Source organism: Tiliqua scincoides, chromosome 3, assembly GCF_035046505.1.
Source record: "Tiliqua scincoides isolate rTilSci1 chromosome 3, rTilSci1.hap2, whole genome shotgun sequence".
NCBI lineage: Eukaryota > Metazoa > Chordata > Lepidosauria > Squamata > Scincidae > Tiliqua > Tiliqua scincoides.
Window position 1 is genome coordinate 195,146,271 of NC_089823.1, and position 24,637 is coordinate 195,170,907.

Genomic DNA, 24,637 nt, shown 5'->3' on the forward strand with positions numbered 1-24,637 from the left:
TATGAAAATTTTAAAGAGACTTTCAGACATATTCTAAATGTTGATTACCCCCCCCCCATTATAGTCCCTTGTCTGAATAAGCAAATACATGTTTCCTGTGCTAAATGGCTATGAATATAGAGCTCAGAAAGTGGTAACTATGACTGTGTTTCTCAGATATACTGCACAGATATTCAGTAGTCAGTTTAAAGATTATCAGAGATAGTTCTCACTGTAGTAAAATTAAGCAAGTGTACATGCATGCTTGTATGTGAACCCTTCTGTGTGTACCATGTGACCTGTGAATTGGAGGTTTAGAAGAATACATTATTTAGCTATTGAGGGCTGCCCTTGAGGGAGATGGTTTCTCTTTAAAACCTGCTTTAAATTGGGAATAATTGACAAATTATTTTGCAATGCAATTTGGGACATGAGTAGTTCTTACTCTAGAATCTTCCTAGGTTAAGTTATACATTTTACTTTTAACAGTTATTTGCTTATGATGTATTCTTGCTAAAATATTAATTGAAGCAACTGCATGCCTTTTAAGGGGTGTGTTTTTTGTTTAAAACGCATAAAAACACAAAACACCACCTTTTGGCATTTAAGATATTTTCCAGAAATTCAAATACCGCAGATACTCGCCTATAAGTAGATCCCACAGATAAGTTGAGGGCAGGTTTCGAGCCAACAATCATGGAATTTTCTATGACCTTCGGATAAGTCGGGGGTTAAACTTAGGGGGGTGTCTGACTATAGTTTTGTCTGATTTTACCCCAGGCCAGATCCTGAAAAATAACCTACCACTAATTGTTACCTAAGAACTGTAGTCTCTAATTTATTAAAAACATAGTAAAAGATCATAAGATACATTTTTATTCTTTTTAAAATTCTGGTCTTCACCACCTTTTTGTAAACACTATCAGGGTAAGTGCACTGTAAACTACGTACCAGTAAAACAGTGTTTCCCAACCTGGTATTCACATACTCCCAGGGACACTCAACAGGACCTTTAGGGGTAATTGAAAAAGAATGAGATAATGGTAGAAAAAGGCAGGTCATGCTCCAGAATGCCTTGCAAGGCAGGAATGGAAGGACCAGCCAGGACCAGCAAGGCAGGAAGGGAAGTAGCTAGTTGGCTGTGAAAGCCCCACCAATAGCTAGTTTTTAGTCATCAATTCATCTGTGAACCAGTGATTGAAAACCATCACAGTAAAAAAGCGGAAACATAATATGAAAAGTGATCAATCACCCAGAATTTCTCAGCACACTTCTGGTGCAAAACAGTGCAAAGGCAGAGTCTTCTGTTTTTCAAACAGATGAAAAGAGAAAATATGTGATGAATACATGAAGTCTGGGCTTTCATATAGAGGAGATAAGGGCTTGTATTATTAATTACAAACATTTTGCTAATATGAAGGGTACAATTTATGGAAATGGGCTGCCAAGGGATATGCAGGTGAAAAAGGTTGGGAACCACTGCAGGAGATCCATGAATCAAATCCACCTTTAAGGTGGACATGAGAACCATGAATCAAAGACACCTTTAAGGTGTCTGGTGTGTTAAGCCAGAAGCTCTACATACAACATACAACCCATAACACAAAACTGAGAGTGTGCAATTCAATTCACAGCAGAGAGATAAGATATTTGCAACCCTTTTTACTCAGAAGTAGACCCACTGCTTTCCATGGGTGTTATTCTTAAGTAATGGTGCACTGAATTGTAGCCTGGGAAGGAGGATCCCATCCTGGTGTTTCAAAAAACAGACCTGCTTTGCAAGCATTTGCAAAGTAGAACCAGGCTGCAGCAGAAGGAAGGAGAATAAAAGGTTAACTTTGACTGGAATGTCCCTGGAAAGTAACTATAGCAACTAAGGAGGTGTCTGCCTGAGAGGTGCTCAGCTGAGAAAGGAAACTGTTCAGAGTTGAAGGCTCTGCCCTCTGATTGACCCAGAGATAAGGCAAAGTGAGAATTGGAGCTTGATTACTTGGCAAAAATATATATTACTTTTCCAGTTAGAAATAATACTGTGGCTGCATCTGCTAACACTATATCACCTACCTAGTACATTGTAAAAGCGATTATAATTTATAATTATAATTTATTAAAATATGCCCTTGAAATAAAGACACAACACCACAATTTTAGAATGGTAGAGTTTACCAGTATATCTGAGTATATGTAAAGCAGTACGGGTGCAACCATTTTATACACTGGTTCTTTTTCTTTTCTTTTTTTTTTTTTGCTGATTTATCTCAAAGTGAATGGGGGGGGACTTCAAAGTCACACACATCTTGGCGCCACGCTGGTGTCTTGTTCCATTTCAAGGTAGCCCCAAACATTACAAAAAGGCTGTGCCTTGCACAGGCGTAGAAGTAGCCCTGGAGTCATGGAAGAGGCTCTGGAAGATTAGATGCCTTGCAAAAGAACAGTAAGACTCCTGTAGCCCCTGAGCCATCAAAGAGGCTCAGGAGACTCTTTAGGGATCACATCAGGAGAATCTTGTCCAGAGTGGAATCAAAGGGAAAAACCACTCAGTCATTCTCTCTCTCTCTCTCTCTCACATGCACGCTCACGGCAGGTGCGGTAGTAACAGAGGGGGATCGCTTTAAAAAACCCACAGAGCATTTTCCTCTAGCTTATTTTGTTTGCCTTTCTCAGAGCCAAAAATGAAAAGTAAAACCAGGCAACTTCTCTGCTGAATTCCCCCCTCCTTCAGTACTCTCCCTTCAGACTGAGATGGTGTAGGCTCTCTGTACTTCAGTCTACACAAGCAAAACAGCCCAGCAAGCAAGTCTTCCCAGCAATCTGAAGCATGAGATTTAGGCTACAGCCCTATTCACAATTTCCTGGGAGTAAGCCCCATTGACTATAATGGAATTTACTTCTGAGTAGGCAGGCATAGGACTGGGCTCTTAGGCTACAATCCTCCACACTTTCCTGGAAGTAACCCCATTGACTATAATGGGACTTACTTCTGAGTAGGCAGGCATAGGACTGGGCTCTCAGGCTACAATCCTCTCCACACTTTCCTAGGAGTAAGCTTCATTGACTACAATGGGACTTACTTCTGAGTAGACAGGAACATGACTGGGTTCTTAAAAGCTCAGCATCTCACCTGCGAAACAAGCAGGGCACCAGGCAACAGAGGAGGGCTGAGTACAGGAAGGGGGAGTCAATTGAGAATTGCTACCTTAGTTTTCTTCCATCCCCAAGTATTTGGGTATGGAGCGCTGTAGCGCTATTTGCTTAATTGTACACAATTTGCATAACCATATGCAATTTGTATAAAATCACATCATTTCCAGTTCAGATTTGGCAACACACGGATTTTCTTAATCACAGAGGTTCAAGGAATAAAACCCTCACACACAAAAAGGTTCCACCTGTATATAATTGTATTGTCTATAAGAGTATATCTCAGTGGTCCTCAAACGTTTAGCACTGGGACCCACTTTTTAGAATGAGAATCTGTCAGGACCCATTGGAAGTTATGTCATGACCGGAAATGATACCATCAAGCAGGAAAATTTTTAACAATCCTAGGCTGCAATCCTACCCACACTAACCCAGGAGTAAGTCCCATTTACTATTATTGATAAAAGCATATACATAGTAGCCTGTTCAAAGTACAAATCTGTCACATTTCCCCAAATGCAGTCTCATACCATGGTAGAATCTAGTCTAATATATTAAAAATAAAATAAATTGAATAAAATATTTTTATTGAATAAATATTGAATAAAAATAAAATATTGAATAAATGGGCCCAACTATTCAACCCAACTGAAATGGACTCACGACCCACCTAGTCGTGGGTCCCTACCCATAGTTTAAGAAACACTGGTGTATGTGAATTGTATATATCAGAATTGTATATACCAGTATATCTGAGCATATACATTTAAACTAAGGCAGAGGTTCTCAAACTGGGGTGTTGCAATGCCCCAGCCAGTAAAGCAACTGTCTCTGCCCCTTCAAGGGGCAGGGCAATGGTAAAGGGAGCAACAGGATCACTACCATGTGCTGCAGGGGGCAAAAGGGCTTTCTTACTCACATGAGGCAGCACCAGCTTATTGGGGAGATCCAGGAGTCTGTGGACCCCTCTGCTGGGCTCCCCAAGCCTTCAAACTGCTGAAAATAGTTTTTTTTTTTTTTTTTTTTTTTTAAAAGACCACTTTCAGTTTTCATCATGAAATCACTTACTTGGAACAAGTCACAATTTCCTCCAAAAGTGTGTCGACTTGCCTAATATCCTTGGTGCAAAAAAGTCATTATCTAGAACAGGGGTGCTCAATAGGTGGATCGCGATCTACCGGTAGATCGCGAGGCAAAATGAGTAGATCGCGGAGCCCTGTCTCTCCAAACTGTTAATATGTCAGTTTCGTCTAGTGACTAGACAAAACTGACATATTTAGCTGACACTAAACCTGAAACTGACACTTTAGCTGCTCTTCAGGCATGCAGCAACAAAACTGACGAAACGGACTAGACTCCAGCAGGGGCTCCATACATTAAAGGGGGTGTCTGTCAGACACTTCCTTCCCCCCTGGTAGATCTCCGGGCCTTGCTGGGTTTCAAAGTAGCTCTCGAGCCAAAAAAGTGTGAGCACCCCTGATCTAGAATGTAGTGAATTTTCACTACATATGTCAGTTAAAATCATGTGAGAAATCTCCTGCTTTGTCTTGTCAACAAGGGCTGGTGTTTGCTTTTCTCTCCTGATCGATATCTGGTAATTAAATGGGCCTAGGTTTTCAGTTAGAATTTCTTTTAGGCGATCCTCAGCATTCTTATTCATATACTTGGAATTAACTGGAGAAATTGTTTTAAAACACCCTGACACAGAAAAATACATTGTATTGTATTATGAGGCCCTGGCTAGAGCGTTTTCAGAGTCTTCTACACGCACATCTCATGAGAACAAGTCACTCAAAATAACACATTTTCATGACTCGAGTTTCCAACCCTGGTCTCTTACAACCAATATAAATATTAATAGCTTTCAGTTGAGACATCTCTGGTTTAAATTTTACTTTAAATTTGAACTTGTTTAGACAAACCACTAATACAATCTCTCCCCTGCCTCCTCCCATGTAAAAAGGGGGCAATACTGGATTCCCTCAGCAGTCGCTGTGAAGTGCTTTGATCACTTGGGAGAGCAGAGTGGGAGAGGGTGTAGCTTGCTCATACTTGAAGCACTTCACTTCTGTCTGTCCGTCCCCCCCATCTGTATCAGTCACACACTTAGAGCCCAATTCTAAGTCCTTGTGCCGGCATACCGCTGGCACAGATTATCATAAATGTGCTGTAAGGCATACTTGCGACACTTTGTGCCAGGTTAGCATTGGCGCCGGCCTAGCGCCAGTCACTGTTGAGCCCAACTGCAGCTGCATGCTGCCCAAAGCAAAGGAAGAGCTCCAGGTTGTAGTGAGGTTTGTTGGGGCGTTGGGCGGGATTCCAGGGAGGGCAGGTGGGGAGGGGAGGAACTGGAGCACAGGCAGGACCAGCGGAGCTCTGCTGGATCCAGGACCGGATCCAGAACTCCTTGTTGGGCCTTCTAGCCCAACATGGAGTCTCTCAAGTCTGCTGCCAAATAGCTGGTGCAGACTTGAGAAGGCCCATTATGGGGCTTGAAGCTTTCCACAGGGAAAGCGGACGAAGGCCCCCTTCCCCCTGAGGAGACCTCCAGCTGCTTCCAGGCACCCACTGGATGCAGTGGTAGCTATTTTGGCACTGCTGCTCCAGCAGGTTCCAGGAAGCTTAGTATTGAGCCCAATCCTGTTTGAGCTGTAACACTGACAGGAAAAGCAATCCATCAGTTTAACTGCCTTATGGTAGTTGTAAAGATATGAGAAAGATATGTTAAAATGTGCTACATACAGATTTTTCTAGCAGTTAAGTGTTTTAGGCTACATGTGTAGGTCATTTGAACTACACATGTAGCCTAAAACACTTAACTGCTAGAAAAAGTACCCTATTGAGTATTGAGTACCCTATTAAGTACCCTATTGAGATGTAAGCATATATGCCTATAGAAAAATTACACACTGAACTGCGACTATAGAAGGAAGTAAAGCTGCCCTGTCTGTCATCTAAGCTATCATTTTATTGAAAGAACTCTTCCCTCCTGAGGTTGCTTTGGTGTGCATCTTTTTTTTGTTGTTGTTAAGAGCTTGATAATTTGAGGTTAAGTTCAGGTTTCAGTTAGACAAGATGAAGTTGTCTCAAGTAAATACTGAGTGCAGCAGCAGCAGCTTTTTAAAAGGGCCCAGAGGAACCAGTATAAACCAGCAAATTAGTAGCTTATTGAGATGATGGTGGGAATTATATGGGAAGAGAGATGAAGAAACTATCAGAAAGTAAGTTGTAAGCCAAGCTGACTGGGTGAAGGAACTGTCAAGTTCTGGAGTTTTAAGATCTATCTTATCATAGAAGGTATCATTATTTCATCTATCCAGCAGCTGATGTACTTGCAGCTGTTGTATCCTTGTGTATTGTCAGTGTTTCATGTGCTGGTTGGAAGCTTACGACCAGCACAGCTTCCCAGACCAGCACAGCTTCACACTTAAGCCTGCAATCAGGAAAATCTGTGGTGCTGCTTTTTGAGAGCTTCAGAAGAAGAAAGTAAAACAATAGCAGATTTGGTTTTCACCTGAATCTCTTGCAAATCTATCTGATGCAATATTTTTAATATCAGAAGTTTTGTCTAAACTAGTAACAATCAGTAACAATTTTTGTATAAATGTAGAAACTGAGATTGGCAAAAGCAGTTACATTTTGGGAACTCAGTTATGCATAGTGAATTGACAATTTTGAGTGAACTTGCATAATTTATTCTGAGCTTGTTTATCTTGGAGAGAGTCTAGTCAGCTGTAGTGAATGGATGTGAAAGTAATGAGCTGCCGGTAAGGGAAATGGAAGAGGCAAAGGGAGTCAGGAATCTGAAAAAGGAGGAGGGGGCTTTGGTGGGGGGCAAGAAAATAAGTTTAAATAAAAAGGCCAAGACTCATGATTATGAATAACTGAAAACAATGTATCCCAATGGAAAGTGATCAACAACCTTGGTTATAATGCCACCTAATCCTGCCTTTATATAAATCCTCATTAAACTGTTCTTCTGATTTTACACATGTTCTTCTGTTTTTACACATGTTCTTCTGTTTTTACAGAGCATAAGAAGATATGTATTGAACACTGTACTTCTAAAACTATTAGATGGGTTTTAATTAAGTTGAAATGCTGAATCAGTAGCATATTCTTTGCATACCTGATACATATGTCTGCCATTGTTAAGTACTATCAAATGCACTTTGCTGCCACCACTCTGTGAGAGAGTTCTATCAAATAGTATTCAAAGAGAATTTCCTTTTTTACATTTTAGTCAAACAGGATTTGGATTAGATGAAAATACAAATGGAAGAAAGGATGAGAATTACAGTATTTCAAAGGGACACAGCAAAAAAATTTAATACTCTGTTGTAAAACATATTTCTACTGGACCATTTATAGCAGACCAAATGTGCAAAAACCCATGTGGAAAAAGGAATTTCCCACGTAATAAATGCACATTTGGATTGAAAACCCCTGTGGGTTGTTGTTTTTTTTTTTACTGCAAATGCTTTGTCCCAGAATATCCAAGTATTTCTTCCCCACTTTTTCACTTTCCCAAGGAGCCTTCTTTGCCACAGCTCCTAGACTCCTTATACTTGGCTTTAAAGGCAGCACTCTCCTATCCCTTTCTTGTGGCACGTGTAAGAGAAAGGTGTGAAAGTGATGGGGGTAGGTGGGATGTAGGCAAATGTTGGGCATCCCACAAGACTCCAGGAGAAGATAGTGGAGGTTTTAGGGTTCAGGAACAGGGGTGAAAGCAGGAATAAGGGAGATATTGATGGGAAAGAGAGGGGAGGGTTGGGCAATTCAGATCATGGTACGTAAGGCACGGGCTGCTGTTGGAGTGGCTTGCCGTATCTTGAATCAAAGGCTGTAGGTGAGGGCTATGGGCATGCTTTCAATAACCCACTTGTGGGGGGGGGACTAGTTTCCCCTACCAAGTACTCTTGACTGATTGTTTCCCATTGTTGCAAAAACACATTAATATATGATTGTAAAAAAGGAACTTTGAATCCTTGTTTTATCTGATTTTTTTTACTGTGGATAGTAGAGGGATGAAACTTGTTCCCTGATTTTTTTCACATTTTTAGGATCACCCCATTTTGAGCACCACTGGTACATAAGTGACTGTTTTGAATTTCTGCACCTCTGCCTCTTTGAGCATTCTGTGCCCCCACTCCCCAAAAAATTAGAAATCCAATTTTGACATGTTTTGAAGGGTTACGGGCTAGACTTTGTAATAATACAGTTTGATTGGAATCTCTCTGCTCTTGTAGGCTTAGCATCAGCTAAAGCTGTGTGCTCAATGAAGGAAAAAGGAATTTTTTAATTGAGATTTTGCTTGGGATGCTGAGGTGAGACCTGCTTCTGATTATTATTTTTATAAGCATCTTAAAATCAGCACCTCAAACAGAAAATCATGGTGTTGATGGTGAGGGCTGCTGCAGGCGAGCCTCAGACCAGATCCCTTGGATATGTCTCGGTGTGCCTAAGAGAAAGAAGAAAACAGTTTTTCTGAAGTTCTACACATGTTTGTCTATTTGTCTGATCTTTCAGCATCAGTCCTAGCACAGAATGGCATGGTGCAAGTGGTGAGGGATGCTGAAGGTAAACTATCCAACTGTTTAGGTGCCTGACCTGCACAGCTCAGTCTGAAAAACTCTGAAACAAGATTCAAGCAGACAAGCCATAAACTACATGTTGTAGTAAATAAGGCTGTAATCCTATAGGCTTTCCTGAGGAGTAAGCCCTCTTGACGTACTTCACAGTAGACTAGCATTGTAGTTTGCTGGGAAACCTCTTTTGTGGAACTGTAATATTCCAGCGTCAGTCAAAGCAACATGCTTTAACAGCTAGAATGCAAATCAATGGGACTTCTGACAACCCTATTTCCTAAAGTTGCAAAAATGCAAGTTTTTTTCAGGTATATGGAAGAATTTTTTTTGTAACATAAAGCTTAGTTGAGGTCCTATGACAAGGATTCCACTCTGAGGAGTTGACACCAGTCATTGAGGAAAAGAGGAGAGCTCAAGCAGCACACAAGGCCTGTCCCAGTGAGCGCAATCTGCAGGTCCTCCGTACTGCTCACAGCAAAGTCCAGCAGACTGCCAGGAGATGTGCTAACGACTACTGGCTCCAGCTCTGTTCCCAGATACAGATAGCAGCTGACATGGGCAACATCAAGGGGATGTGTGATGGTATCAAGCAGGCCCTAGGTCCAGCACAGAAGAAAATTGCCCCTCTGAAGCCTGCCGCAGGCGAGGTCATCCAGGATTGGGCGCAGCAGATGGAACACTGGGTGCAGCACTACTCTGCACTATATTCCAGAGAAAATGTAGTCACCAAAGAAGCACTGAACAACATTGAGTGCCTGCCTGTGCTGGAGGAGCTTGACAGTGAACCAACCCTAGAAGACAGGTCCACCACTGATAGGTATTCTCCCTTGCTCTGAATGACTCCGCTTCGGATGTCAAAGGGGGTCTGATGTGGAGCCATCAAGCACAACAGCGCCCTTCATGTCCTTGTGGAAAGATCTGATGATGCTGAGGAGCCTGGGTGGACATCCGATCTTGGGAAGAATCTTGAAAAGACCGTCCCTGCTGACCAGGTCGAAAGCCTTTGTGAGATTTATGAAGGCTATAAAGAGTGGCTGTTGTCATTCCCTGCATTTCTCCTGCAGTTGTCTAAGGGAGAATACCTATCAGTGGTGGACCTGTTGGCTCACAATCTGCACTGCGATTCTGGATAGACGCTCTCTGCAAGTACCTGGAGCCTCTTTAGTACAACTCGGGCAAACAGCTTTCCTACAACGCTAAGGAGAGAGATGCCGCGGTAGTTGTTGCAGTCACCCCTGTCACCTTTGTTCTTGTACAGCGTGATGATGTTTGCATCCCTCATGCCTTGAGGTACTCCACCTTCTCTCCAGCAGAGACAGAGGATTTCATGCAGCTCAGTGACGATGATCTCTTTACAGCACTTTAGGACTTTAGCAGGGATGCTGTCTTTTCCAGGTGCCTTGCCAAAGGCAAAGGAGTCCAGGGCCACGTGAAGTTCTTCTAGGGTTGGTTCACTGTCAAGCTCCTCCAGCACAGGCAGGCACTCAATGTTGTTCAGCGCTTCTTTGGTGACTACATTTTCTCTGGAATATAGCTCAGAGTAGTGCTGCACCCAGCATTCCATCTGCTGCGCCCAATCCTGGATGACCTCGCCTGCTGCAGACTTCAGAGGGGCAGTTTTCTTCTGTGCTGGACCTAGGGCCTGCTTGATACCATCACACATCCCCTTGATGTTGCCCGTGTCAGCTGCTATCTGTATTTGGTAGCAGAGCTGGAGCCAGTAGTCGTTAGCACATCTCCTGGCAGTCTGCTGGACTTTGCTGCGAGCAGCTCGGATGACCTGCAGGTTGCGCTCACTGGGACAGGCCTTGTGTGCTGCTTGAGCTCTCCTCTTTTCTTCAATGACTGGTGTCAACTCTTCAGAGTGGGCTTCAAACCAGTCTGCCGCCTTGTTGGTCTTCTTGCCGAATATGGACAAGGCGGTGTTGTAAACGGCAATCTTGAAATGTTCCCATTTGTTGGATGCGTTTGCGTCGGCCGGGCCTGGAAAAGATTCCTCAAGCGCTTGAGCAAATTCCTCCACTTTTCTCTGATCCCAGGTCTTGCTGGTATCAATGCGAGGTCTTCCTTCCTTTTTCTTGTGATACAGTCGCTTTGTTTGCAGTTTCACTCTGCTGCACACCAGGGAGTGGTCAGTGTCGCAGGCAGCACCCTGATAACTGCGTGTGATCTTGATGCTGGGAAGGCTGGAGCGTCTGGTGAGAATCAGGTTGAGCTGGTGCCAGTACTTTGATCTTGGGTGTCTCCAAGAGACTCTAAGTTGGGGCTTCTTGTTGAAGAATGTGTTGCTGACACAGAGACCGTGATGACAGCAAAACTCTAGCAGGTGTTGGCCATTTTCGTTCATCTTCCCAGTGCTGAACAGACCTAAGCAATTGGGCCATGAACTGTTATCAGCACCAACTCTAGCATTGAAATCGCCGAGGATGAACAATGGCTCTTTTACAGGGATCTTCTTGATAGTGGTGGCCAGGTCATCATAGAATTTGTCTTTGGCTTCTGCTGGAGACGACAGAATCAGTGCATAAGCACTGATGAGAGTGACAGGTCCTGCTGATGACTGGAGCTGCAGGGACAAAATTCTTTCACTTCCCACAGTAGGTGTGATGATGGATTCTAGCAGGGTATTTCTGACCGCAAAGCCAACGCCATGTTCCCTGGTTTTGTTTGGTGGTTTTCCGTGCCAGAAAAATGAGAAATTTCTCTCCTTGACAGATCCAGAATCTGGCAGCCTCGTCTCTTGAAGGGCGACGATGTCCATCTGCAGTCTGCTCAGCTCCATGTCAATGACAGCTGTTTTGCGTGTGTCGTCTATTTTTTGCAGGTCATCAGAGAAGCCAAGCGTCATTGTCCTTACATTCCAGGTGCCCAGCTTTAGGACAGGAGTTTTCTGTTTTCTATTGCATGGTGCAGAGTTGTCGATCCGCTTGTCGGTTTTCACCCTAAACCCCATGCACCCCGTTAGGTTAACGGACCGTGGTGAGGCAACACCTTACTGTTTGGGGACTGCCCAGCTTAAAGCAGGAGGTAGCTGCCCAATGAGATGCAATGATCTCTCCCACTGTCGGAAGCAGCCCCTGGCGTCACGCTCTATGCCAACCGAGCAAAGACTTATAACCGGTAAACTGCGGCTTCCTGTGTTGTGCCGACGCCGTATGGTAAAGTTGGAGTGTCTCCAGTGCGCGAAGCCTGAGTAAAGAAGGTATGATGGATAGGCTGTTACCCATGCAGCAAATCCCCCCTCTCCACGCCGCTGAAATGGTCCAATGGAAAGGCAGAAGCCAATACGGTTGGTTCCAGCGGCGTCGCAGGAGTTGCCAGAGCGTGACTGTGTACAGCCGCGAACTGCCTCAGGGACTCCGGCTCCAGATTTTGCCTTGAGGTTGACTCCTGAAGCCTTTTCCACAACTGGATATAGCCACAAGGCAGTGGAGTTTTGAGGTCAGAGTTTCCTTCTCTTAGATGAGCTGCCTTCCCAGGCTGACGAGTCCCATCTACCCGGTGGCTGTTTGGTTGCCTCTTATGACAAGTACAGCCAAACTGAGGGCCTGTTCTTATCCCCAGCCCCTGGGGGATGACGCAGGAGTGGAGGGGCAGAAAGGGAGATTGTGGGGCATGGAGGGCTGTAGGGCAATAGAGGAGGGTTGTGCGTAACGGAGGACTGCAGGGAGAGAGGGGGGGTTGTGGGTAATGGGGAATTGCAGAGGGAGAGCAGGGATGCAGCTAATGGAGGATTGCAGAGGGGGGAGGGGGGAGAGAGGGGGTTGTGGGTAATGGGGAATTGCAGAGGGAGAGCAGGGATGCAGCTAATGGAGGATTGCAGAGGGGGAGGGGGGAGAGAGGGGGTTGTGGGTAATGGGGAATTGCAGAGGGAGAGCAGGGATGCAGCTAATGGAGGATTGCAGAGGGGGGAGGGGGGAGAGAGGGGGTTGTGGGTAATGGGGAATTGCAGAGGGAGAGCAGGGATGCAGCTAATGGAGGATTGCAGAGGGGGGAGGGGGGAGAGAGGGGGTTGTGGGTAATGGGGAATTGCAGAGGGAGAGCAGGGATGCAGCTAATGGAGGATTGCAGAGGGGGGAGAGGGTTGTGGGTAATGGGGAATTGCAGAGAGAGCAGGGATGAAGCTAATGGAGGATTGCAGAGGGGGGAGGGGGGAGAGAGGGGGTTGTGGGTAATGGGGAATTGCAGAGGGAGAGCAGGGATGCAGCTAATAGAGGATTGCAGAGGGGGGAGGGGGGAGAGAGGGGGTTGTGGGTAATGGGGAATTGCAGAGGGAGAGCAGGGATGCAGCTAATGGAGGATTGCAGAGGGGGGAGGGGGGAGAGAGGGGGTTGTGGGTAATGGGGAATTGCAGAGGGAGAGCAGGGATGCAGCTAATGGAGGATTGCAGAGGGGGGAGAGGGTTGTGGGTAATGGGGAATTGCAGAGAGAGCAGGGATGAAGCTAATGGAGGATTGCAGAGGGGGGAGGGGGTTGTGGATAATGGAGAATTGCAGAGGGAAAGCAGGGATGAGGCTAATGAAGGATTGGGGAGGGGGGAAGAGGGGGTTGTGGGTAATGGAAAGTGCAGATGTGGAATTTGTAGTTTTTGCAAGTTTTCTTCCTTTGACTGTGTTCTTCATTGAGAGATCCCCTCTTCTTGCTCTTGTTGCAATCCCCAAAACTTGGTGTAGGGAGGGAAGGAAAAGTGCACTTGTTCAGTCTCCATTGATCGCAAGTGAATTGTGCTAGGACATGGTGATTGCTTGCATGGATCCCCAGAAGCTCCCTTCCCTGGTGCTGAATGGGAAGTCTGGCCTGGGAAACCACCTGATTAGTCCCACAAAATGAACTTTAATTCTGTTCAGAATCAGGGAGGGGAGCCCATTTTTGTCCAAAAAGGTTTCCTCTTGGGGAGCCCTACTTCCTTGGTTGAGGATCAAGAACTTCACACGTGGTGTTCTCCTATGAAAATTGGATGGGAGAATTACAGAATCACATGATATTTTTAAACCAGGAAGTTGCTTCCCCTCAGAAGGGCAGCGCCTTGTTTGGGAAAACTCTTACAGCTTTCAGCAAGCAAGGAGGAGCTATAGTGCAACTTTGGCTATGAAGAAAGCCCTGTATTGCAGAGAACGTAGTTGTAAATCCCATTGAGTTGGAACCACAGATGTATTTTCCCATAGAATAACTGAATGTTTGGTTTGGGCTTAAAATTATGTTAGGATCTTGTAATACATACTGTAACCCAAAGGATGGCACATATCAAATGTTTGGGAAGGCTCATGCAGAAAGGGTATTATAGAAGTGCTGTCTTATTTTTACACACACACACACATCTGGTCTGGATGTGGACCAGAACCCCCGTCATCAAGTGAAGCTTGGCACTATACAAAGCCTCTGAAAGGTGAGGGGAGCTGGAGGCTTTTCTGAGCCTTAGTAAGGCAGTATGCATTTGCACGCTGTCTCTACAAGGCTCAGAATGCCTGTTTCGGGCAAAAAAAAATCACAACAAAACACAACTTCCGGTTTCCTGGAAAACCAGAAGTCACGTGTTTTTGACCAAAATGACCAGTCTGAGCCAATGCTTGGAAAAACCTTCGCAGGTGAGGAGAGCACAGCTCCGCTCAGCTTCAGAGGTTGAGGGGGGTGAACAGGGACCAGCGGTGGCCATATGCAGGCTATCAGTGACTGAAGTGTCACTAAGCAACGCTCACCTGTATGTGTGGTTATGGGAGTGTGTGGGTGTATCTCTTGTTCCTTGATATTCTAAAAATTAAACTTAAAGGAGTTTATTTTTTTGTATAACAGTATAATTATATAGAACAAGATGAAAAGAAATATGAAACGTGTAGGGCAGTGTATTCTGCCCAAACCCCATGATATGAGCTAGCTACTGATTAACATTTGTGAAGTGTTTGATGTGCTGGGAGTCCTATCTAGGAAACATGCCAAATTTTCTCTCTCTCACCTGAAGATGAAAGTGTTTAGCTGTTATTTACATTGGCTGGTTGCTGAGAAATCTGTTAATGTAGTTAAGCAATTTTCAACCTTCTTCATCTCACAGCACACTGACAAGGCACTAAAATTGTCAAGGCACCACATCCCCCAATGGCCCTGCTCATAAACCCTCCCGCTGTGGCACACCTGCGGACTATTTGTGGCATACCAATGTACCATGGCACACTGGTTGAAAATCACTGGTTTAGTTTCTCCAGTTTATACATCATATGGCCCACCAAACCATGTTTGTCTGGAGATGCTAAGTCACTGGAAGCCACGCGGGAAGCTTATGAAATTGTGGAGGACAATGTAATTTACACAGTGCTTGTATTCTTAGCAGCTCTAAACTTGCTTGTTCCTTTCAAGAACTAAAATTCATAACTTCACATAAAATGGTACTGTTATATTTGTTAAATGTAAGAGTATAGCAGACTTATTCAAACAATATTTACAGATATACCCAGTATTAAAGCTTGAGCAATAAGCTGCTGTACCAAAAGTAACAAAGTATATTTTCGTTTTTCCAGCTTGGGAAATGGGGGGAAGGAAGGAAAGATAAAAATAGAAGTCACCAATCTAGGTGCAGCCTTGTTGTACATGGATTTTTATACATAGATTTAACTTCACATGAATGGCCACTGCAAATGAGAAAGAATGTGCTGATCCCTGGAGAAGGGGGAAATTACATCCCTTTTAAAATAACAGTTTAAAAAACTGCTTTTCTTACTATTGTATAGAGCAGAGGTTCTCAAACTGTGGGTCGTGACCCACTTGGTGGGTTGCGATTGAATTTCTGGTGGGCCGCGATAAGATGGTGGCCGCCATCTTGAAAAAGGGCAAAATGAAGTCGGCAGCACCATTTTGAAAAAGGGCAGACCTGGGTGGCACCATTTTGAAAAATAGCAAATAGACCCAATTGGCGCCATTTTGAGAAAGGGCAAGTAGATGCAGGCGGCGCCATTTTGAGAAAGGGCAAGTAGACCCAGGCAGCGCCATTTTGAGAAAGGGCAAGTAGACCCAGGTGGAGCCATTTTGAAAAAGGGCAAACAGACCCTTGGGGAGCTATTTTAGGCTTCCAGACACAGAGTAAACAAACAGAAAGAGTGGCTTGCACATGCGCAGGGCAGGCAGTGTGCCACTTTTCCTCTTTGAGTGTGCTGCTGCCCAGCCCCTTTCAAAGGAGGGAAGAGGAGAACATAAGAACATAAGAACAGCCCCACTGGATCAGGCCATAGGCCCATGTAGTCCAGCTTCCTGTATCTCACAGCGGCCCACCAAATGCCCCAGGGAGCACACCAGATAACAAGAGACCTCGTCCTGGTGCTCTCCCCTGCATCTGGCATTCTGACTTAACCCATTCCTAAAATCAGGAGGTTGCGCATACACATCATGGCTTGTACCCCATAATGGATTTTTCCTCCAGAAACTTGTCCAATCCCCTTTTAAAGGCGTCTAGGCTAGACGCCAGCACCACATCCTGTGGCAAGGAGTTCCACAGACCGACCACACGCTGAGTAAAGCAATATTTTCTTTTGTCTGTCCTAACCCGCCCAACACTCAATTTTAGTGGATGTCCCCTGGTTCTGGTATTATGTGAGAGTGTAAAGAGCATCTCCCTATCCACTCTGTCCATCCTCTACATAATTTTGTATGTCTCAATCATGTCCTCCCTCAAGCGTCTCTTTTCTAGGCTGAAGAGGCCCAAACGCCGTAGCCTTTCCTCATAAGGAAGGTGCCCCAGCCCCGTAATCAGCTTAGTCGCTCTCTTTTGCACCTTTTCCATTTCCACTATGTCTTTTTTGAGATGCGGCGACCAGAACTGGACACAATACTCCAGGTGTGGCCTTACCATAGATTTGTACAACGGCATTATAATATTAGCCGTTTTGTTCTCAATACCCTTCCTAATGATCCCAAGCATAGAATTGGCCTTCTTCACTGCCGCCGCACATTGGTTCGACACTTTCATCGACCTGTCCACCACCACCCCAAGATCTCTCTCCTGATCTGTCACAGACAGCTCAGAACCCATCAGCCTATATCTAAAGTTTTGATTTTTTGTCCCAATGTGCATGACTTTACACTTACTGACATTGAAGCGCATCTGCCATTTTGCTGCCCATTCTGCCAGTCTGGAGAGATCCTTCTGGAGCTCCTCACAATCACTTCTGGTCTTTACCACTCGGAAAAGTTTGGTGTCGTCTGCAAACTTAGCCACTTCACTGCTCAACCCTGTCTCCAGGTCATTTATGAAGAGGTTGAAAAGCACCGGTCCCAGGACAGATCCTTGGGGCACACCGCTTTTCACCTCTCTCCATTGTGAAAATTGCCCATTGACACCCACTCTCTGCTTCCTGGCCTCCAACCAGTTCTCAATCCAGGAGAGAACCTGTCCTCTAATTCCCTGACTGTGGAGGAGAGGAGAGCATGCTTGGAGATTTTCAGGTGAGTGCTCCCTCATTCTTGGGGGCATGCAGGACCCCTCTGTTTGGCTCCCTTTAACCTTAGGCAGGCGTGAGGGGGAGTGGAAAAGCGCCCTGGAGTGGGGACCATGGGTGGCAGCCGAAGAGGCTTCAGCGCCCACACTCTGCTGCCACGTGCTCAGCCAGGCAAGAGGGAGTGTGGAGAGGCCAGGACAAGCGAGCGCTCCCAATATAGCTACCCCACTGTTTGGCTCCTTTTAGCAGCTGAGAGGAGAACAGCAGGGCATCCCTATCTTTCCAGCTGTGAGGGGGATGCTTCATGGCCCTGCCCCGCACTTCTCTGATGCACACCATTAAAAGTAGTCAAACAGATATGATACATCTCTTCAAGTGCCTTGGTCATATCTTCTGCACTGAACCTATGTCTGAGAAGCTAGAGATGGGGCTGGACTAGATGACCTTATAGGTAATTCCATGATTTTGGTGATCTTCAGGGTTGTGTGTGAAATGGGCTGAAAGTAAGCACTGAGCGGTGGACTAGATGACCTCTTATGTTCCTTCCAGTTCCATGATTTTGGTTATCTTTAGGTTTGTATGTGAAATTAACTGAAAGTAAAGTCAGTGTATGTAGCAGAGAAGCATTTAGAATCTTCAGGGTAATTTGTGAAATGGGGTGCATTACTGATGATAGGAATGGTGGTGGCTGCCCTGGCAGCTGAGTGATTTCAAAGCCCACAAGGCTCACTCCTTGCTTGTATCTCTGGTTCAGTCTTCAGAGAATTTCAGCTCTGCCATGGTCCAATTTTGCTTTATTGTTGCCAGCTTACAGTTCTGGCATATGTTTAAAACTTCCTACTTCTTGGTGGTGGTTTTACAGATGCAGGTTTTTTAACTTTCATATTTATTCCTGGAAGCATTAAGATATTCAGTAGAAATGGATAATTGCTTTTTAAATATAAGCACCAGACCTTTTCAGAGCACAGAATCATGTCATTAATTTTGTGAACTCAGGAGCCCTGACTTCCACATTGCCCTATGCCAGCCCAAACACTTTCACTTGCTGGCATCCTTGTCTCCAAAGCACCATGACCCAGGCTAGTTCCAGGGAGTGAGTAATAAGATTTAAGAACCTTTCCTTTTGGATAATATCACAAAGCTACATTAAATGATGTTCCCAACTTAACACAATGGGCGGTAAGAAGAGCTTACTTCTGGTATGCTACAATGGTAGTGGGGGGGGGAGAGAATTGGAAGAAGCTTCTGAGCTGGAATATTTTCTCTTGTCATTTACAGTTTGAATCCCTAGGTGAGAACAGTGATGTCACTTCCTGTCTGATGAAATCACGTCCGACTCTGATATCACAGTGATGTCACTTCCTGCTTGATGATGTCACTTCCTGCCATGACATCATATCCAGGTTGATGACATAACTTCCGGTGGGTCCCAGACAGATTGTCATTATCAGAAGTGGGTCCCGGACTGAAAAGGGTGAGAACCACTGGTATAGAGACAGTCATATAAGTGATTACACGTATAACCTAATTATCCACAGATTTTTCACCCGTGGAAAAATCCAGATTTTTCTATCTCAACCCAATGAGAAGAGCCCTTTAAATTAAAGGAAAAGAATCTTTTAACACTATCGTCCTTAATGCAAGAGAGGGCAGCCGGCTGACAATCCATCAATTATTCTTTCTCTAGGCTTCTCTCCAAGGCAAAGCAACCCTTCCCTTCCCCCGAGCATGTAAGAAAGATCACTTTGCTATGGGTGAAGTTGTGTATCAAAATCATACATTTTTGTTATTTATTTATAAATTTATATCCCACTTTATCTCCCAAGTGGGAATTTAAAGCTGCTTACAAAGGACAATAAAAACAAAAAATACAATACAAAAAATATAAATATTAACCATTGCTTAAAAACAGTATACAATTTTAAAATATCCTTAAAAGTGAGGAGCAAAGCAGCGCAGGCTGGATCCTGACCCCTGTCCCTGGCCCGACTGGCATTAAGCAGGCCACTCAGATTTGCACCCGCGAAATTGCAGGTGCTGATTCAAGTAGCCCCATAGGGTTGCCTGGGCTGTTTCTCAGGGTAAGGAGAATAAAATCTCCTTACTCTGAGTTGTGCCCCAGAGCAACTCCACCTATTTCTCGCTAGATACAGAGCAGGCTTTTCAGCTGACCTGTTCCAGCATGAGTTAGGTTTGCACCCCAGATCTATTAAGTGGATTATAAACTACTTCATATGGTTTTGCTGAAATAAATTTGTTACTCTTCAAGGTGTCACAATATACTTTGTTGTATTCTCTTCTGCAGACTAACAGGAATTGTACCTTGGAGCTAGAACAAATATTCATTTGTTGCATGGGAATGATTTCACTTGACATTTTTTCTGCAGTTGCTTTCCATTTGAAAATGCACTCCAGTGTTATAGAATGGAGCTGTTCACCTCTGGTTTGTCTCAGCTGAATCCCATCCATTCTGTCCTGATCATTTTGTGGAGGTTTTCAGGACACAATTTATAACACATTACTGTATAAAGTCCCTATCAAATTTTAGTTGAACCAACTGGAAAAGCCTGGAACTGTGGGTGTGGGGGAGGGGAACGTTGTGTAGATAACCTCAGCTGAAACTCTTCATGTGAAACTGGCAGCCATAAAGGGAACCATAAACCCATGTAAAAACAGCAGAACCACATTTCAAAAGGAATGTTTGTTCTGACTTTTAGTGTTGGGTTCAGATGTCCTGGTGAAACCTGTGATTTGGCTATCACATTCTGCAACCTTGTCTCCTTTTGAGTTTGTTTGTGCTAATTACCCTTCCCCTCATGATGATCATTATTTCTAGAAAAGAAGTGCAAAAAAAAAACAACCACCAGAAACAGACCTGGTGTTCACAAGAGGTTCAGTAATAGAAGAATGATAAAAAGCATAAGAAAAATCAAGCAAAACAAACAATAAAGAGTAAAAGCTTTTATTTTAAGCAGAGAGAATTAGAAAGATAGTTAAAGATGTTTCTGTTGAGTAATTTGGCTGGAAGCCCGAATACAAGAGAATGAAAAAAGAAACTGCTGTTTAAAATTTTGAAATCATCTTGTGGAAACCGGATAGGTGTCAATTCTCCCAAAGCTGGGGACAGAGGCTTGTAGTTGAAGAATTTTGTTGTGCAAATGCAACTTATGGATTTCTTAGAGGTATTTTGCTGATCACTTGAGAAGCAAGATTTTGAACTCAAATGGTCTGATCCAGCTGTGCTCTTCTACAGTAAGGCTCCCTTCCTCCAGGTTTTTACAGAACAATCCCATATGCCACTAAAGTTTGGCCCTGGCTCAAAAAATTTGCCTATGAACTATCACTCACTGCGCTGTTGAGCTGTTGTCTTCCCATATACACATTACCCAGTAGAAATAACAGCAGGGAGGTAGAAGGCCTTCAGTCCTCCTTCCTCAGCTTCTTGAATCCTGCAGTTGACTTTGGAAAATATAGTTTTCCACAGCACCTGAGTCCCCTAGCATAGATATTGGGTCCCATGCCTCTTTGCATCTAGTGTATGTGGTGTCTGGGATGCCTGCCACCCATGCTGTGGGACTCAGCTGATCTAAACAACTGTATATCTTTGGTGCTTTTTTAGCATTTAAGGCCCTAAGGAAGTGAGATGGAGTGGAGGCCTCTTAGAAACCTCTTTCATTGTAACTACCGTTAGATAAATTTTGTGGAAGGGGAGCATAATTCTTAGATTGTTAGGGACAGACATTCTGACAGCATTATTTATTTATTTATTCATTCATTCATTCATTCTCCGCTTTTCTCCCCGAAGGGCACCCAAGGTGGCTGGGTTATTATTGCAGATGCAACAGGATCAACAGTGCATTGTTGTCCAAAATTTGGAATTGTGCTTGGAATAATGAATTATTTTTCTAATATTTTGTAAAGGAATTTTTAACAGGTTTCATTCTGAATTAAGCCAGAGAGAGCTTGTCTGTCATTGATAGCATCAAATTCTAGCATGAAATGGATTCAGTGACTCGTGTATTAGAATTGCTGTGCTTGGCGTCTGTATGTGCTAAAAATAACGATATTGCATACATTGTTTAGATTTTAAATTAGAGTTTTGTCCCAAGTTTAGTTATTATGAAGGACATTGGCCATGACCAAGTCTCATGGATTTAAGTTTGACTTGGTCATGGCCAAACTAAACTTGGGATGCAGCGTCATTTGTTTTAAATTGGATTATATTCCTTTATTTTTCACTTATGCCCATTATTAATGCTTATCATATACCTTGGTTGTTGACTTTACCTTATTTGTTATTTCACTTGATATACGTTTATATTTTTATGTTGGATTATATCATAATTTTCCTTTGTATTTATATTTTGGTTTAATATTAAATTTTTAAAACAATAACACCAAATAAACCTTTCTGTTGAGTTAATTGAAAACAGACAGCAGCAAAAAGAGTGTTGGATGAATCAACATGAGATCAAAAGTAACACTCACCCCAAAGGGTTTGACTTTAGCCGCCATTTTTCTTCTATTTTCTTTATTTTTCTTAAACATTGAAACTTAGTAATTCTGGAAGTATACATCTACCTCAGTGTAATGGAAATACTGCTGCTGTTGAGGAAATCTTCATGCAGAATTGTTACAAGATTGTACTTTACTGCACCACTAGTTTAAGTGCAAGTAAGTACTGTACTGGAAGATGGCAATATCCTTAAGTGTGTCCCCCCCCCCCGAAATTATCCTCTTCACTTTACTTGAACAAGTTGCTTATGGAAATAAGAATAAAAGGCAGATTAAAATACTTAACATCTGTTGTACTTCAGGCAAACATTTGTTGTGTGGTGAAGATTGTTTAAGGTATGTACTCGTATGAAACATCTGTAGCCTTTTTTGCTAAGGCTACAAAATTTGTTTTGAATAATCTTCATAGTTTGTTGTACACTAACACAACTATACAAGCTTTAGGTACTGAACATTATGTAAATGGTATTAAGTTTTTATCTTTTGTGTTTTCATTTCTCAGTCTGCCAATAAGAAGCCTCGAAAGACTCCAGGAGAAAAGTTTCGTTCGGAACCTGGAATAAGAGGAATTGGTCGAGGAAGAGCCAATGGGCACCCACAACAGAATGGAGAAGGGGACCCTGTCACTTTGTTTGAGGTGGTGAAGTTGGGCAAAAGTGCTATGCAGGTAAAGCTGATGTTTGTTGCAACTTGCATTCAATTAGGCGAATTGTCATTAAATGAGATGGGTTATAAATTGAAAGTGATTACCATGTTTAAATTATATCCTGGTCTTTTTATTGTGAAATAGTGCGTAACGGTTTTGTGTATGGGTATCTGAGCATGCATTCTGCATATGCATGAGGGTATAAGTGCAGGGATACAATACAATCAGTTCTCTTTGTACGCGAATTTGCTATCTATAAATTTGCTTATCCACAAATGACAGAATTGCCACCTATTTCTCGTTTTCTGTGAAACTGTTTTCATTATCCACATCAATAGGGCATTGGTATTGTCCTATGGAGAATCGTTGGACACATTTGTGTTCACTTCCAGAACTGCCCCCCCCCCCCATCTTGGGCACCATCTCAGGGACTCCAGCTGAACCTTCACAATCCTAGCGATGATGAGAGGCCGATGAGGAGAGGTCTCTGGAAGGCTACCTGTGGGCTGCTCTGGGACAAGCAACCTCCTCCCCATTGCTGAACTCTGAGGCCTCATTGTTAGGCCGGCAGCCTTCAGTAAGTTGAGGGATAGCCTGCATGGGGAAATTACCATCAACACAACCTTCAACACATCGGGGAATATCCAACATGGAGGAGGAAGCATCAGATGTTGGAGATGCTGTTGAGCCCACACTATCGCCCAGCCCCATAGATTTCAAGTTAAGATTCAGGTTCATGAAGTTCGTATAGTTTATGGTGAAGAGGGTTCCCAGAACCTAATCCCATATTCCCCACAGTGATTCAGTATCCACTAGGTTTTTCAGGAACCTAATACTAGTGGATAGTGAGAGCTGATTGTACAAGGTTTTGTAGATATGAGGTATCTATGAGGCTGGGGTACAATGTAACAATAAGCAGACTAGATATCTTTCTAGGAAATTACTTTGTAGTCAGTCAGATTTCACATAGGCTCAGTATATTATTCTTATTTAACATTACTTAGATCGCCAGCAGTGTAGATTCTCCATAAAACACCTTTAAAACTTTTTAACTAATATGGCTTTTAGGAGGTTTCCATGATAAATTAAATTAACCATTTGTGGTTTGGAAATGTGATCATATACAAATCAACCGCAGTGAATTAGTATTGGTATTCATGACTGGTGAGTTTATAGGATTTTTTTTGTTAATTCACAGTTTTCCTTCATCCAGAGTTAAGTGCTCTTCCTTTGGAGCAAAAAACTGTGAATGCTGCTTTTTTTTCTTTTAACTTTTATGTATTGCTTTTTAGACCAACTAGTTATAAGGTTTAGATCAGCAGTTTCCAAATTGTTGACTGCTGCATTAAAAAAAAAGCCATTCCCATGTGGCATGGAGCTTTCTGTTTCATGCCCCAGTGTCCTTTGGCATATCTGATTTCCTCCCCAGCCTTGCACCAACCAGCCACACCCCCTGGGAAATTGGGGCACAGAGGTGTCTGGGGTGACAGGAAACAGAAGTGACTGGCCGATACAGAGCTGGGAGGAGTTAGGATGCAACGAAAGGATGCTGCAGCATGGAATGGAAAGCTCCATACCATGCGAGAATAGCTTTTCCAGGATGCTGGATCCGACCCATGGGCCAGGGTTTGGCGCCTACTGATTTAGATAATCTTGCTTCAACTCAGCCTTTTTCATATGTTTTCTCTCAACCTGGAGTTTGTACCCCAAGTGTCAAGTACTTGCATCACATTCTGTGATAACTTTTATTGCAATTCTGTACATTTTCGGAGTGTAATGAATGCTTCTGATAATAGCATTTATATTGTTTAGCACTTAGATTTATCATTGTATTGCAGATAGGGGACTGGTGTGCACCTCATGTTCCTAATTGGGTAATATATGTATATAGTAGAGGAGCAAGACAGCAGGATCTACATCTGGCATTGCAGGCTTGCCATTGAAGCCAGCTGTTTGGCACATACTGTTCTAATCCTTGCCTGCAAAAGAAATACCTTCCTCATCTGTTTTGTCGGGGTGTTAAGTGTATCCCGAAGCTAATCACAGAGACAACTACCAACATGGATTGCCTTGAGCATGATATTAGCTGGAAAGAAAAAAAAAACCCCAACCCTGCATTATTTCTCTTTATCAATGCTGGAATAAAACAGCAGCAAAATTAATGGTAATACTTGTATACAAAAATGACACTAGCCAACAGATACTGGTTAGTTTCTCAGTCAGTCCAACTGGGATATAAAATACCCCCAACTGTATCAGAATATATCCTGTAGTTTGCAAAAAAAGTGCAGGTGGCAGCATGAAACACTCCAAGGAGTTAATCTCCTTAAGACTGAGGAATATGAGCA

The 24,637-nt window shown here is 43.5% G+C and overlaps 1 protein-coding gene across 5 annotated transcripts in view; it reads left to right on the forward strand.

Moving 5' to 3' along the window:
* STAG1 (STAG1 cohesin complex component) overlaps positions 1 to 24,637 on the forward strand; it is a 168,568-nt gene that overhangs the window by 81,082 nt on the left and 62,849 nt on the right. For all 5 annotated transcript variants that reach the window (XM_066622397.1, XM_066622401.1, XM_066622399.1 and 2 more), the window contains exon 4: positions 22,146 to 22,310. In XM_066622397.1, the coding sequence (XP_066478494.1) occupies positions 22,146 to 22,310 (165 nt within the window). The remainder of the gene's footprint in view (positions 1 to 22,145; positions 22,311 to 24,637) is intronic.